Source organism: Varroa jacobsoni, unplaced genomic scaffold (genome assembly GCF_002532875.2).
Source record: "Varroa jacobsoni isolate VJ856 unplaced genomic scaffold, vjacob_1.0 scaffold_1054, whole genome shotgun sequence".
Lineage (NCBI taxonomy): Eukaryota > Metazoa > Arthropoda > Arachnida > Mesostigmata > Varroidae > Varroa > Varroa jacobsoni.
Window position 1 is genome coordinate 97,255 of NW_019213956.1, and position 13,403 is coordinate 110,657.

At 37.8% G+C, this 13,403-nt stretch overlaps 1 protein-coding gene across 4 annotated transcripts; it reads right to left on the reverse strand.

The window, feature by feature from the left end:
• Positions 1-346: 346 nt before the first annotated feature.
• Positions 347-4,994, reverse strand: spn-A (RAD51 recombinase homolog spn-A). Of its 4 annotated transcripts, none has more exons than XM_086970791.1 (7): positions 4,908-4,994; positions 4,462-4,703; positions 3,400-3,526; positions 2,809-3,047; positions 2,517-2,611; positions 2,015-2,210; positions 347-1,608 (listed from the first exon to the last, which is right to left on the reverse strand). In XM_086970791.1, the coding sequence occupies exons 2-7, from the start codon at positions 4,681-4,683 to the stop codon at positions 1,429-1,431; spliced, it is 1,059 nt and encodes a 352-aa protein (XP_086826917.1). In that variant the 5' UTR covers positions 4,684-4,703; positions 4,908-4,994; the 3' UTR covers positions 347-1,428. The 4 variants fall into 4 exon arrangements, with proteins under 4 accessions (XP_086826917.1, XP_086826918.1, XP_086826916.1 ...); XM_086970792.1 differs by having other exon boundaries at positions 2,015-2,093; positions 4,870-4,991; XM_086970790.1 differs by having other exon boundaries at positions 4,870-4,985.
• Between the last annotated feature and the right edge of the window lie 8,409 nt (positions 4,995-13,403).

Sequence of the window (13,403 nt, forward strand, 5' to 3'; positions counted from 1 at the left end):
TGTCATCTTGGTTGTAGTATAATATACCTTAAAGTATTTGTGCACCCGTTGTAAGGATAACTTAGACGGATGAGCCTGTGTAGGATTTTTTTTCGTACAAAAAATTTAGTTAGAAAGATAATTGTCTAACGAAAAGTATTATAAAAAGTACCGTTAGAACTTGTTTTGACGTTACGCACTATCAACAAATTCGTTACGTAACAGTAATTATTAACTAGTAGTAGTTAGGCAATAAGTAGTTCCTAACGTGAATTCGTCGATAACTTCAAAAAGCATCGTAGATTAGGGATCTTACATATTTGCTAGAAAAGCCAACTTCAGGGTTTCTAGATAAAATAAGCCTCAATGAGATATGAACGAGGGTTTTTATTTTCAGCAGTTTTGAAATAAATAATTATAAGTAGTAGCTAGAAACGAAAATTAACGCGCATATCACTTAATCCATAAAATAAGTCTACAATCTAACTTCTACATGTGAGCCCTAGTTATCAGATTAGTAGAAACTCCAGATATATGTGTCGTATTGTGAAACATGTTGTTTTTGTGTTCATACCATTCTCTCTATAGGCAACTGGATATTTCTCGGATTTATAAGCTTCGTTTTTTTCTTACGAATCCGTGCATCACAATCGTACTTTGTCTCAGCTTCTACGGTGAACTCCATTGGATATCTTTCCTGACTCTACCCAGAACTTTTACCCCCATGCTCCTTTACTTAATACCTCATGAAATCCCTGTGGGCTCCAGTGTTTTGTATGTCTTACACCATAACTATTTTTTTTACCGAACCACACATATTTAGGTGTTTTCAGGTACAGATGCAGCATTTCATGCGAACGTTTATCAATAAAATTACTCATTAAAAACTGTAGAACTAAAATACTCTAACTCTTGTTTTTTCCATTTCTTGCGGCCAGTTCTGAGTAAGCCATTACGTGTCACATTTTAAATAATACAAATTTATCAAGTTTCGTAACATTTTTACAAACATGACATTTACACAAACTGTGTAATATTTTCATAAAATTATCTATCATTTCAAAAAGTGACTCGTCAGTTATCAGCGCATTGTATTTTCATCTTGGATAAGGAAATAGAAAAATTATATGTGACACAAATAATCGTTCTATTGACTGTATATTATTCTATAGCTTGAAAAATATACTGTATTATTTTTTTGAGGATTTTACCTATCCTACAATCATAGATACCGCATTGAATATAGGAACAAACAAACCACGTATACCTTTGTAATCCGCCTGCGACGCTTGTTCGATTAAATAATTCACTAAGACATTAAATATCTGATCATTATCACTTAGCCATGTATGGTGTAGTAGTTGATTATTTTAACTATTGATTAAAACTCTTCGCTTACACAGTAAATATTGTCATTGTTTTTTGCCTCTAATTGTCTGATTTGGACCTTCAGTCTTCCCTAGAGTTTTCAATACCCCGTGCGGTAATAGCAAACGTTGCCTCACTTTCTGGCAAGCAAGGACTGTCGTAAATCTTACACACCCGAGATTCGCCCCGGCCTTTCTTCAGATAGAGCCGTGTCGTGGAAGCATGAGCCATTATATTGCCGCCTACTGGACGCCGAGGATCCTGCCCCCAAAAAGCAGAGTGAAGTGTTACAGCGTTATCTAACTGGTGGCCACAGTAGATAACACGTTATTTTTAAGTATTACAAAAGGTATATTAACTGGTATCGTTGTTTTACTTTTTCATTACTGCAGCCCACTCATCAAATGCAAGCTCTTTTTCTTTTAGGTGTGATAAGGATCCGATTTACAAGAGATAGAATGCATGAACAAAAGTAATAATAATAATGCTCAATCCAACACTTTAATTACTAAAGATTGCTAGGGATAAATAAAAAAGCAAGCCCACTAACGCGAATTCGAGTTCAGCTCGATTATTACGCCAATATTAACTTTCGTCAAAGTCGCCTATGTATTAAAAGCGACGCTGAGTCGCTATTTACCTATCTGTAAAAATATCTTGTTCATACCTGAAAAAGGCTGGCTCCATCAACCTGTGCCATCACCTGATTCGTAATCACTACAGCAACGCCATACTCATCCGCCAACCTGCCAAGTATTCTTAAGAATTTGGCTAAATGCGTCTGACGAGCACTTAACTCACTTCGGCCACAATATTCGGTTCGATATAGCGCCATTGCACTATCCACAATTAGAAGCGCATACCTATTATAGTCATAGATGAGAGAATATATTGAAAGAAAAATAACTTACATGAACAAAATAAAATGTATGCGTACTACTACAACTATGAATTTGCTATACGCTATGAATTTGAAAATTTGCTATACGCTACAACAGAAGCGACATGACTAATGATTTAATTGTTTAATATGCTAAAAATAATCTTCAGGAACATGATTTTTAATGAAGCATTATGCTGAGAGAATGTCGCTCGAAGGGAAATATTCTTCGTATATTGAGTAAAGAGCACTATAAATATATAACTTATAACAAAATAAACATTCATACCTGCTTTCGGACATCAGCGCACCAGCCTGCAATAACAGTTGAGTCTGATGATCCGTGTTATGCGCCTTCGCACAAGACACATGCTCCAGCACCTGCTTTGAATTAGTCAAAAATCTGTGTCAGTTTTCATTCGCTTTTTTTTTTTATTTATCTATTACCTTTTGCTGAGATTGTACGTTTGTTTTATGTGCTTATATTTGCCAAAGAAGATAAACTGTTTTTCAAAAGTAAGTTATACATTTATTCCGAAACACGAAGATTATTAGAATTTAATTTATATTTATATTTGAACCTTATCACACTCAAGTCCGTATCGTTCAGCGACAGCAAGCAACCGTTCAGGACGGAACTCGCCCTCTGTGTAAATATACAGAGCCTTCCCTTCGGCTCCATTAGAATCAATCGGCAGCTGGCAGGTCACCGCCAACTGGTGGCACAACTGTGTTTTGCCTGTACGAAATTCGCCAAAAAGCTCGGTCACGCTTCCCGTTTCGATGCCGCCACCAAGAAGCTTATCCAATTCACTACTACCTGCATTGAAAATTATGACAAAACAAAGGTAAATGTCACACACAAAACTTTATGGTTTGCTCTTATTAGATATTCGTGCTGTATGTGAGAAATAGCATTTGGCAGTATTACATATCGATTAAACGCAAATGACAGCCAAATTTGCGTAAATTTTTTTTTCAAAGAAGGAGAACTGGCTTGAACCTTAACAACAGTTGGACGCACGCAAACAATATGGATGCCGTACACTTAACCTTTTTTTTTTTATCTAAACAATTTAATCGACAATTGAGAAACACATGCCAAGAATCGGCGCGTTTTAAAAGAGAGTCATCAAATAACTCTCTAGTTGTAATATAGAATGGCTACTTGCCCGTTGTTATATAGATTATCTCAGCGCGTTGTCGATGAATTTCTGTAGCCGATGTAAAGCCCATTGGGACCATCTTTGCGGCCTCAATCATGAGTTTATCTGCTTTGGCCTCACTGATACCCTTAATCTGTGGAAGGTCAATGAATATGGATCTCGTTATCGTAATGTTTTTTAGACTACGAAAGAAGCTAAGGCCCTGGTATGTTTCATGGAGTAAATGTGCTAAACAAGTATCATAAGCATAAACATTTTGTAACTAGCTAACAAACAACTATACAGTGTACATACGGAGTCGCAAAAAGGAATGTGTTTGTTAATTATTTATTAAGAAATGATCTTAATATCATTATTACAATTGTAAACGGTGCCGTAGCTATTTATTTTCATACAATAGCTTTCAGCATATTGAAAATCTGCCTTTTCCTGACTAACATGAATGTTTTTTAGGTCGATAGTGATTTAATATTTCTTATAGATATTTCACAGGTGAGGAAGAAAATATAGTTTTGACAGAATATTATTATGATTTTATGAAAGCATATGTATGAATTGATAGATGTAGCTGTCTTCGGTTGCCCCTACTAGGCAGTTCCCGGCTCGTTGGTTGTCTTCCCTAATCTACATTTTCAAGCTATGTTACATTAAAATACAGTGAATGCGTTATTATCCCTGACGCCGTTAGCTGTCGCACAGAGGAAGGCAAACGGTTATAATTTTAGCGCAAAGTGAACGCTTTCTAATAGAAACATAGTCTCGAAACCTATGTAAAATAAGTACATTGCGCGTTTCCACAGTTCCATTATAGTGTTAGCCTGCAAACTCAATACAGCTTCAATATATCGCAGCGAACATATGTACTTGGTGTACTTTTTTTATCATCCCGCAACCTGATATGTTGACTGTCAGAGATAAATGTGTTGGGAGTTACCAGTTCCAGCAATACTAGCTTTTCATGCTAATAGTTACCAGTCAGAACGAATGTGTACAACCCACATAAGTGCAATATATAAATGTACAAGTGAGTGATTAACTTTGTCATTACGAATTTGATTTTAGACGTACTGCCAGAAGCATTTTCTTCGCGGCGAATGCTACTGCCGACACCGTGTGGAGTCCGGCATCGCGCAGCTTTTGCAAATCGCCTGCTGTTATGCCATTGCCTTCGAGTTGTTGAAGTTTCAAGACTTCGTCGTCTTCTTCGACGGCGGAAACTTCATCACGTTGCAGTGTGGAGCTGGGTGTGTCTTTTTCTTTCTGGCGACGACGATCTGCCACCGTAGACATCGTGAGCACACTGATTACACCTGAAGGTACGTCACTCAGCCAGTATTTTAATCACACATAGTCTAATCCACTTGCTAACTTCTGTTTGCCGCGAAGAATTTACAAAGGTCTAGGTCTAGTTCGCAAATTGAATTCCAGAACAAAATTCACATGCAATCAACAGGCAAGCTGTGATTTATTTCTTACCAAATAAATCTATAAGAACATTAAGAATAATACAGAACCTCAGGAAGGCATCCAACACCATCGAATTTCACTTAAATTCGATTAGCGGGCATGTTTTGGCGCGCTCAAAGAGAACGTTTTTTAGCCTTTCATATGAACATCTCACTGGGAGGCCTTTAGTCACCGGGCTGACGATAAATGAAATCATTCGAGTCGGTACGCAAGTGTCTAAGGGAGCATATACAATAAAATTTCTACTGACAAAGAATAAGTAGATCAGTATAAATATACCTTAATTGCGATATGCGTTGTCATTTTGATTGGTGTAGTATTTTGTCATAGTTATGTAGAGTAATAATATTAATAAACACAAAAAAATAACGGTAAACTGGATATCAAATTCATATGTTGTCTTCCTCAAGATTCTCTAGCTTTGCATGCAAGCACTTAGCAGAGAACTACGTAAATGAGCTAGCAAAGAATTGCGACGGTCTTATGGTAGGCCTGAAATTTTAGCATCTTTACAAAAGTTTCGTAAAGATATGTCGTATTTGAGATACTTGTAACATTTGCTCTCAGCTTTTCATAGCTATGAGAAGAATTAACTACGCAGATCAGTTGCTCTTCCCGTCTTTTAAAACGTTTGAGTGAAGTTAGACTTTCTCACACCGACCTAGATTTTGTACATTGTTCATAGAATTATTTGTGCTTCATGAGAAAATTGAGATTTAAGAACGACGAAGTAGAATGATCATCTTTGTTGAAGAAATGTCATACAATTTTTTTATAAATGCAAAATAGTTAAAAATATGGAGATGAGAAATATATGCTTTTAAAAGGCGTGATTAACATTTTTATAGAAGTGGAGCTTTTTACGAAACGGCAAATGCCTCTTTGGAAATAGGACAGGCTTTTCTGAAAACAAAAAGGGTCTTCTTAGTATTTCAAATCATTTCTACGTATTACTTTAACAATGGTTCCCCTGTCGAGAAACACTTGCTAAAAAAAAGCAAATAATGCCAGAATAATTCCTTCTCATTAACGTATAAATTTAGGATTTGTCAGTATAACTGACAGACTATTCTTTCGTTTTTTTTTTACGGGACCGTGTAAACATTTTATTAGTTATTAGCATGAAGCTAGAATTCGGATGATTTGAAAACTGTAGTCTAACGATAAATGGAATTCACAGACCTTTAAAAATTCAAAAATTTGAGACGATAAAGAAAGGCAAATCTACATGGAACAAAAGTTATATGACACAAAACCTTTTTCGACCCATGCTTCTAGAAGGCGAAGATCATAAGACTACTTGCATTTTTTAAAAGTGCAATTAGGTGCTATTTTTTGTAAAAAAAAAATTTGAAAAGATGGAGCAGAATATGGTCATTGAGTAATTTATTTTATAGCTATTCGAAAGTCAGTAGAACAATAAAAAATAACCACTTTAGAAGCCTCACCCAATATTGTTGGGGCTATACAAAGCGTTGGATTTCGAGAATAAACACTAATGTTGATACGATACCACTGTGTCGTCACTGTTCACACAAAATTCAATTTTTGTATATGAGAATATTTGGACAATCTAAAGCCCGGCCTTTCATTCTCCAGTAAAACTTCATAAAGGCCTATGTTCACAATGTTTGAACTAGCGAGTATAGCATATAAAGCCTTGTTACTTTCAACTATATCGATTCTCTGGAAGTCAGATTTCATCCTGAAACATCCTGAAGTCTTTTCGCGCGACATCATTAATTCCCTGTATGGCTTCATCTTTGTGTGAGGTTACCGCGCCACGGACATTTCTGAACATCAGTAAATCATTGTCAGCCGTCTCTGAAGCCTTATGACAGAGGAGTCTTTGGGAAGTTCACTGGTCAGAAAATGGCCGCGGGTATCCTCAACAATTACAAAAATAAGTTGTTTGTCGCATAGTCTTGTACGTCTTAAATCTTTCCTAAATATAACAATACAATAAATAGTAGAGTAATGATTTACAGCGATTTTAAAATGACCCTGGTTTTCGGTAGTAGGATGTTCTCTTTGCAGCCCTATTCGTAAACGGTTTACCCTGGCATTTCATGCATTTTTCGACACGGAAGGTACCGTCCATTGCATGCGACCGTCCATTGCTAATAACCTTTTTCTTACCTACTATTAATGCTTAAATGTATCTAGAGTTAAATGAGAATACTTGCCGATTTTGTTTGTTGGCAAACATTGTTAAAAAAATTTCTTCCATGGGTTTATTTACAATCATATGCAGTACAAACTGTATAGTATTATCATGCTTTAGAAAAGCGAAAAAGCAAAAACCACGTAGACCATCTTGGGTATTGTTGTTGTTTTTGTTGTTGTTGTTGTTAGCTGGTAAAGCAATTATAGTATCATACCGACGACTAATCTGAGGTGGCGCCTGGCCTGCGTTTTGTGCAGGGCGGGCTCTTTATTTTATCGCCTTTTGGCGCTGACAGTCTTTTCGGTTATGTAGGTGTGTAGAAGTGTTTTCGAGTCTGTATTCCTTGTTCAACTGTCCAGGTATATGGGTCGTCAATTTCTCGCCAACCGATTAATCTCTTCTCTATTGTTTGTCGAACATCTGCCGTCGTGCGTCGAAGTAAGCCAATGCAAAGTTGCCGACGGCGGCCCGTAGCCGTTCGTACTTGGCCCACTGGACCGGTTTGTTTGTTTTTGTTTCGCAGGCGGCTGTACCGGCTCGAAGCATCTTTTGCATTTTTGTGTCTGTAATTGCAATGGTTTTTTCTGTTATTACTGTCAAATCTATTTTTGATGTACATACTCTTCTAAATGTATCCTGTGTATGTCTTCCAGCGTTCGCCATCTCTTTGTTTTATTAATACTAATAATTATGGTACTAAAAGTAGTATTACCATAAGACGTGATTATAATAATAGTACCGTATATTACTATAAACGATCTATTATTCTTTTCTTTCCTTGCTGTATTGTTACCGGTACACGTTAGGTTGCTGTGTGTGCGTCTGTATGTATGTATGTATGTGTATTTGTGCAGAACTCGTTATGTTTATATTGCTAGTCTATTATCGCACTATGTACTGTTGTTGTTGTTGTTGTCGTCGTTGTAATTTGTTTTTAGTGTTAATTTTTCTGCTGTTGGGCGCGTAGCCTCTGTTCGTTTTGCAACTTATTATATAATAAATGACGTTATTATATGTCGAATTCGTAGACAGTGGTAGAGGTTGTAATAGTAGCAGTCATAAATAGCATTTCGAAAAGCAATAATAATACAATAAGATGAATATAATCCCATATTTCGGCCTTTGCAAGAACGTGAATCACTGCAAAATGTATCTCTTTATGTATGTATGCTCGCCTTAATATTATTCTCTAGTTTGCATTTATGCGCTCATTCATTTTACTTGCGCTGGCCAGCGTCTTTCTGCTTATATCAACTCGGCTTATTGTGTTTACAATTTGTTTGTTCGTGATCAATGTTCATAGTTTCATTGTTTATTTCGTCGTTATACGATCGTCTGCTCCAGTCGTCGTTCAGCGTCTGCCAAAACCGTGTCTGCTATTTTGTTTTTATTTGTGCATTGTTATTGTTTGGTTGTTTTGTTTGTCTATCGTATGAGTAATAACTAGGCGCAGTGCTGCATAATATGAGTCACTGTCTATGGACGCGGGCCTTGCCCCCCGTTCGATCCATAGCAGGTCTTGTTGATTCAAGATTCTTGTTGGTATCAGTTATCTCTCCTCTCTCAAATTTCCTTTTAACTCCGTCTTACGACATTTTAGTTGAACTAAATATTAGAGGCATAGATTCTCTACATTAACGATATATTCTCTTGCTTAATTTGTCCATAGTTATCAACATTATCGTCATGTCATTGTATCTATCGTCGTGTCTTCTGCTCACACAATTTAATCATTCTGTCTTGTCAAAAGTAGACCAGCAACGCTTGGGGCTGGTTGCCCCGTGTATCGTACGCGAGCTCTGTCGGTCAGTCATCATTATTTGTAGTAATAATCTCTTTATATATTTGCCATTAATATCTCTGAACTCTTTTTCTTGCCGTTACTTCCTCGTCTAGTTCTGGTCAACTACCGCTGCAGATGTACGCTTCTTATCATCTTTGCTCTGTGTAGCCGTCATCTAGTTTCCTTTTACAGTGGTTCTCCATGTATGTGTGTGTGTGTATATGTTTGCTTGTCTGAGTATACTTGTAGCAAGAAACCGCCTGCTTCGGTCGGGCAGGCACAGGGTTACGCCGAGGTATCCCGCACTGGTCCAGATCGATGCATATTTGTGCCAAAGTTTGCAATATAAGATGCCGCTGCTTAAACATGCTCATTGACACGTATAAAAGCATACTCTTTCCTTTGTTAAAATCGACTCGTTAATGAGCATATCATGAATCGGAATGTTACTTGTCATAATTAAGCTGGTAGTGGCGGTTTGATGGTTAGTGGAAATGGTATCCGAACCGGGACGCGGAGCGCACGGAATGTCCGAGGTGTCAACAATGAACAAAAGGACGACTGCCCTGGGCGGCAACTTGGGCTACAAGATTGGCGAGTACGAGGCACAAAACTCGAGGATCACATCGTTGGTTGTCAGGTTCGGTGGGCAAATAAACGATGAGAAGGTGCGCTTTAGCGGTCTACATAAAAGGAGATCTCCCACGTTTAGGATGTATATATAATAATACACATTCATATTGTCAGCCCGGAGCGGGAGTCAAGTAGCCCGCATTTGCGCTTGTCAGAGCCTAGATTTGCACTGACAGCGACCCTTCTGTCGGTGCTTTTACTCTGCCCTGGTATTTATCTAACTTGACCCTCGGTCAACTCGCCCTCAACGTATGTGTGTGTGTGTGTGTTTTTTTTTTTTTTATAAAGTCAGATGTGCCACACGTCGTCGCCCATTGGGGCCTCGGTCCTCAAGCGGTCCCCGCAAACAAGAACTAGTCTAAGAAACTCACAACCTCTTGCCTTCCGTTGCGTGGGCGGTCTCTGCTCCGTTCACTCGTCGCTCCTGCTCACCCTTGCAAGTCAAATATTCATTTGTCAAAATTATCAACTGTCATCAACGAGTCTGCTAGGTAGTAATGTAGGATTAGCTACTGGGAGTGCATAGCCCCGGCTGGGTTAACAAATCACCAGGCACACGCCGCTCGCCTTTTTCAGGTAGACGGTTCCCAATCAACGGCCCCGTTCATCCTTTCTGGGTTAATATTGTTAGGGCACAAGAAAGGGTGCCGTCAACACGTTCAAAATCGATTTTTATTTATCGACCGGATGGATGTTGCGACGCTACAAAGTCGTGGCAACGAGCGATCGATCAAGTCCCGCATGTTCTATACAACGTTTTAACGGGACACGTCGTTTTTGGGGCGTGTGGATAGGTGGAGCGTTGGTGCCACCCTCCGATATTGACCAATGCCAACCATCATATTACTGATGTGGCTAGCTGGCAGAATGTATGCGTCAGTAACAATGCCGCCAGACGGCGAACCGCCTAAACCCAAAAAAAGTCCAAGTCCTTCAAACCATATATATAGTAAGCATTTGTGTCTTGGAGATCCTGTGTCCAGGCGGCCCGTTGGACATCATCGATTGGGTGATTATTTGTGAGTCGACCAGTCTTGGCCTCATCTAGTTTTGTTAGTCATTTCTCGTAATATTATTTTAACTTTCACAGCAGTTTCTCATCTCAAGTTCGTATTTGCTTTCTCACGTATTCATTTTGTCTCGCTTGGGCTTTGTCTCGGTATATTTTGCTCTTATTTTAGACGCTTTTAGCTTTTGTTCCGCTCGCACAAGCGCAGCGTCTTTTAAATAGTGCAAAGTCCGAACAGCACGATCTTATATATCCTTTTATGCGTCTTTTCCGTCATATACTCCACAGTCGGCAGTCGGCACTCGTACAAGCTTACGTCACTTGGGTTTAATAGAGTCGTATCAAATATTCTGCCATATATATATATCAAGGTATATGTAGGTTGCAAGAACGGCTTTCAAGTTAAACCAGCTGTTTCTTTCTCATATTTGCGTAAGTCTTTTCATGGGTTTCAGCACTAACAGCTGCCTCGCCTGAAAACTTCATCTAGGCCAGCGGTTGAATGAGACGAATTCATCACTGAATTTTTAGATTAAAACCACTGGGTCAGTCTGCAAATAGACATATATCGACATCATGTATGCATCATGTGTTTGATTGTGTTGTGTACGGGTTTTTGTATGTGTCTATGAAACTTTCTTTTTATCTACTTTATATATATATATATATATATATATATATATATGTTTATGTAAGATTGCTATGGAGTTGTGTAATGGCTTGTTGGCTTTGTTGTTGGTGTATGATTACTCTGATTGGAAAGAAGAGTGAGTGCAGCTGTACAGACGATCATTTGTCTTCTTTGTTGGATTGATAATTTACTTGTTATTATTATTACTATCTGGGGTGGTTTTGCACACAATAAGGCTCCTGATATAATCATAGGGTTGTTTAATTCCATTTGGGGATAGTCGTCCTTGTTAGCGACTGAAAAATCAATCTTTTGGGGGAATAGAACCAGCTGAAATTATTCTTTCTAAAGAACTCAAAACTCCAGCTTATTTGTGGATAGGACGTTGAAGCTCGGCGGCCAACATTTATGTCATTATGAGAAAATGATATAAAAAAAAAGAGTTCTGCTTTTCATTTTGAATGTGCGGGCTTTTGTTACGCAATACCGTTTTGGGACGTCGGACGGATGTGGGTGGAGGCGTCTCTATCTTCCTACTCGTTGACCTGGTTTGGTCTCCTTCGTATACAAAGCTGTATCGTTGCTCTAGGCATAGGCCGGTCCCTACTGGCAATGGCAACATACAGCTGTTTCGGGTAGATTTAAGATTAAAAAGAATTATGGAACGGTAAACGTCGAAAAATAACGATTCTGAATTGACTACATGTTCCCTAACAGCAAGCAAGCAACGTTATGCGGAAAAGGAACGATGCGTTAACAACGAACCTAACCTATAATATCGCTTTATATTTATGCCCCCAAATGAAGATATGAAAAAAAAATTCATGTCAATGAATATATTATCCTGGGACCTCCCAGCATTGTAACATGTAGTAAACTTATTTGCCTAACTAACTCATGTTCTTCCTGGATTACAATATAACGTTCCGCATATTCATTATAATCTAGCGACATAACTGTAATGATATATAACGAAAAAATGTCACATTATAATTATTTCTCCTTTATATATATTCTTCATCTTTTTCTCAGGATGTCGAACTAACAAGAGTACTATACAAATCGTTTATGAGGCATATAAACAGGTGCGGGTATACGCTGGGTACCTAGTTTGATGCTGATTCCCTTAAAGTGTTTAAATAGATGTCAAATAAATAGATAAATACATATTTATCTATGTCCTTACGTCTATCATTATTGTTATTATCGTCATCATCATCATCTCTATAGAGTAGTATTTTTTTAGAGAATTGTAAAACATGTTGATGTAAAAAACGACAACACGGCTAGCGATGGTGTTGTTGCAGGCTAGGAAATAAGTGACGACGATATTTATGGAATTTATGTTGCCCAGACAATAGAGTAACTGGAGGAAATGTGTGTGGTGAAACAACGCAACTAATCAACATTCATAGTTAGCAATAGTGGTAGTATCACTGATTAAGGAACAATTAAGTGGGTCAACAATAACATCTAAAGCGAAGTTGACCTTAACAATATTGCGGGACAAAACAATCCCCGGGGGTGCTGTCTCCAGTACGTATAGTGCCATAGCACTGTACGGATCGGTTGGACTCGCCAATCTCAGCAACTACGGAGCTTGGCAATTTCTGCATGTAAATGAAACATAACTGGGCCATTATCTAGCATGATACACAAGTCGTATTGAATTGATCTGTAATAACAAATAATTCATAGTAACTGTTTTGTTGCTAGCACTGGCCAGTCATCGTACGCTTTCATTGTCGTACCGTTTATATTGCAATAGGTATGTATTTTGCATAAAATAGGTAGGCGGTGTAAAAAGTAAGCGGATTGGCTGCCTGTTATCGACCGTGCGTCGAACGGCCCTCTATTATGTATGAGACTTTTCTGCTCGACGCCTGAACCACACGGGCAAATCGGAGTCATCTACATACTGCTTTAACCCGATTAGCTCAAGAGCTCTTTGTTAGCTTTTGAAGCCTTTTTTTTTTTTGTAAAAGTCTTGAATTAGCTAAACTAATAGCGTCGAAGGCGATGATAATTTAGCAGGTGACTTTTGATGTTAAGTTAGATAGGATGATACAGGAATCAATTTAGATTTCTTACCGTGGGAATAGTTGTCTAGAATAATGGATGACCGACGAGAATAAACATTTTTGGTAATAGAATTATTAGAAAAAAAAATTTAAAAAAAAAAAAATATATATATATATATATATATATATATATATATATATATTTTTTTTTTTTTTTTTTTTAGAAATGGGACCTAACTTAGATGAAAAATCAGAAAAAAGCTGTAAGCAATCATTATGTGAAAAGAAATGGTTTAGAG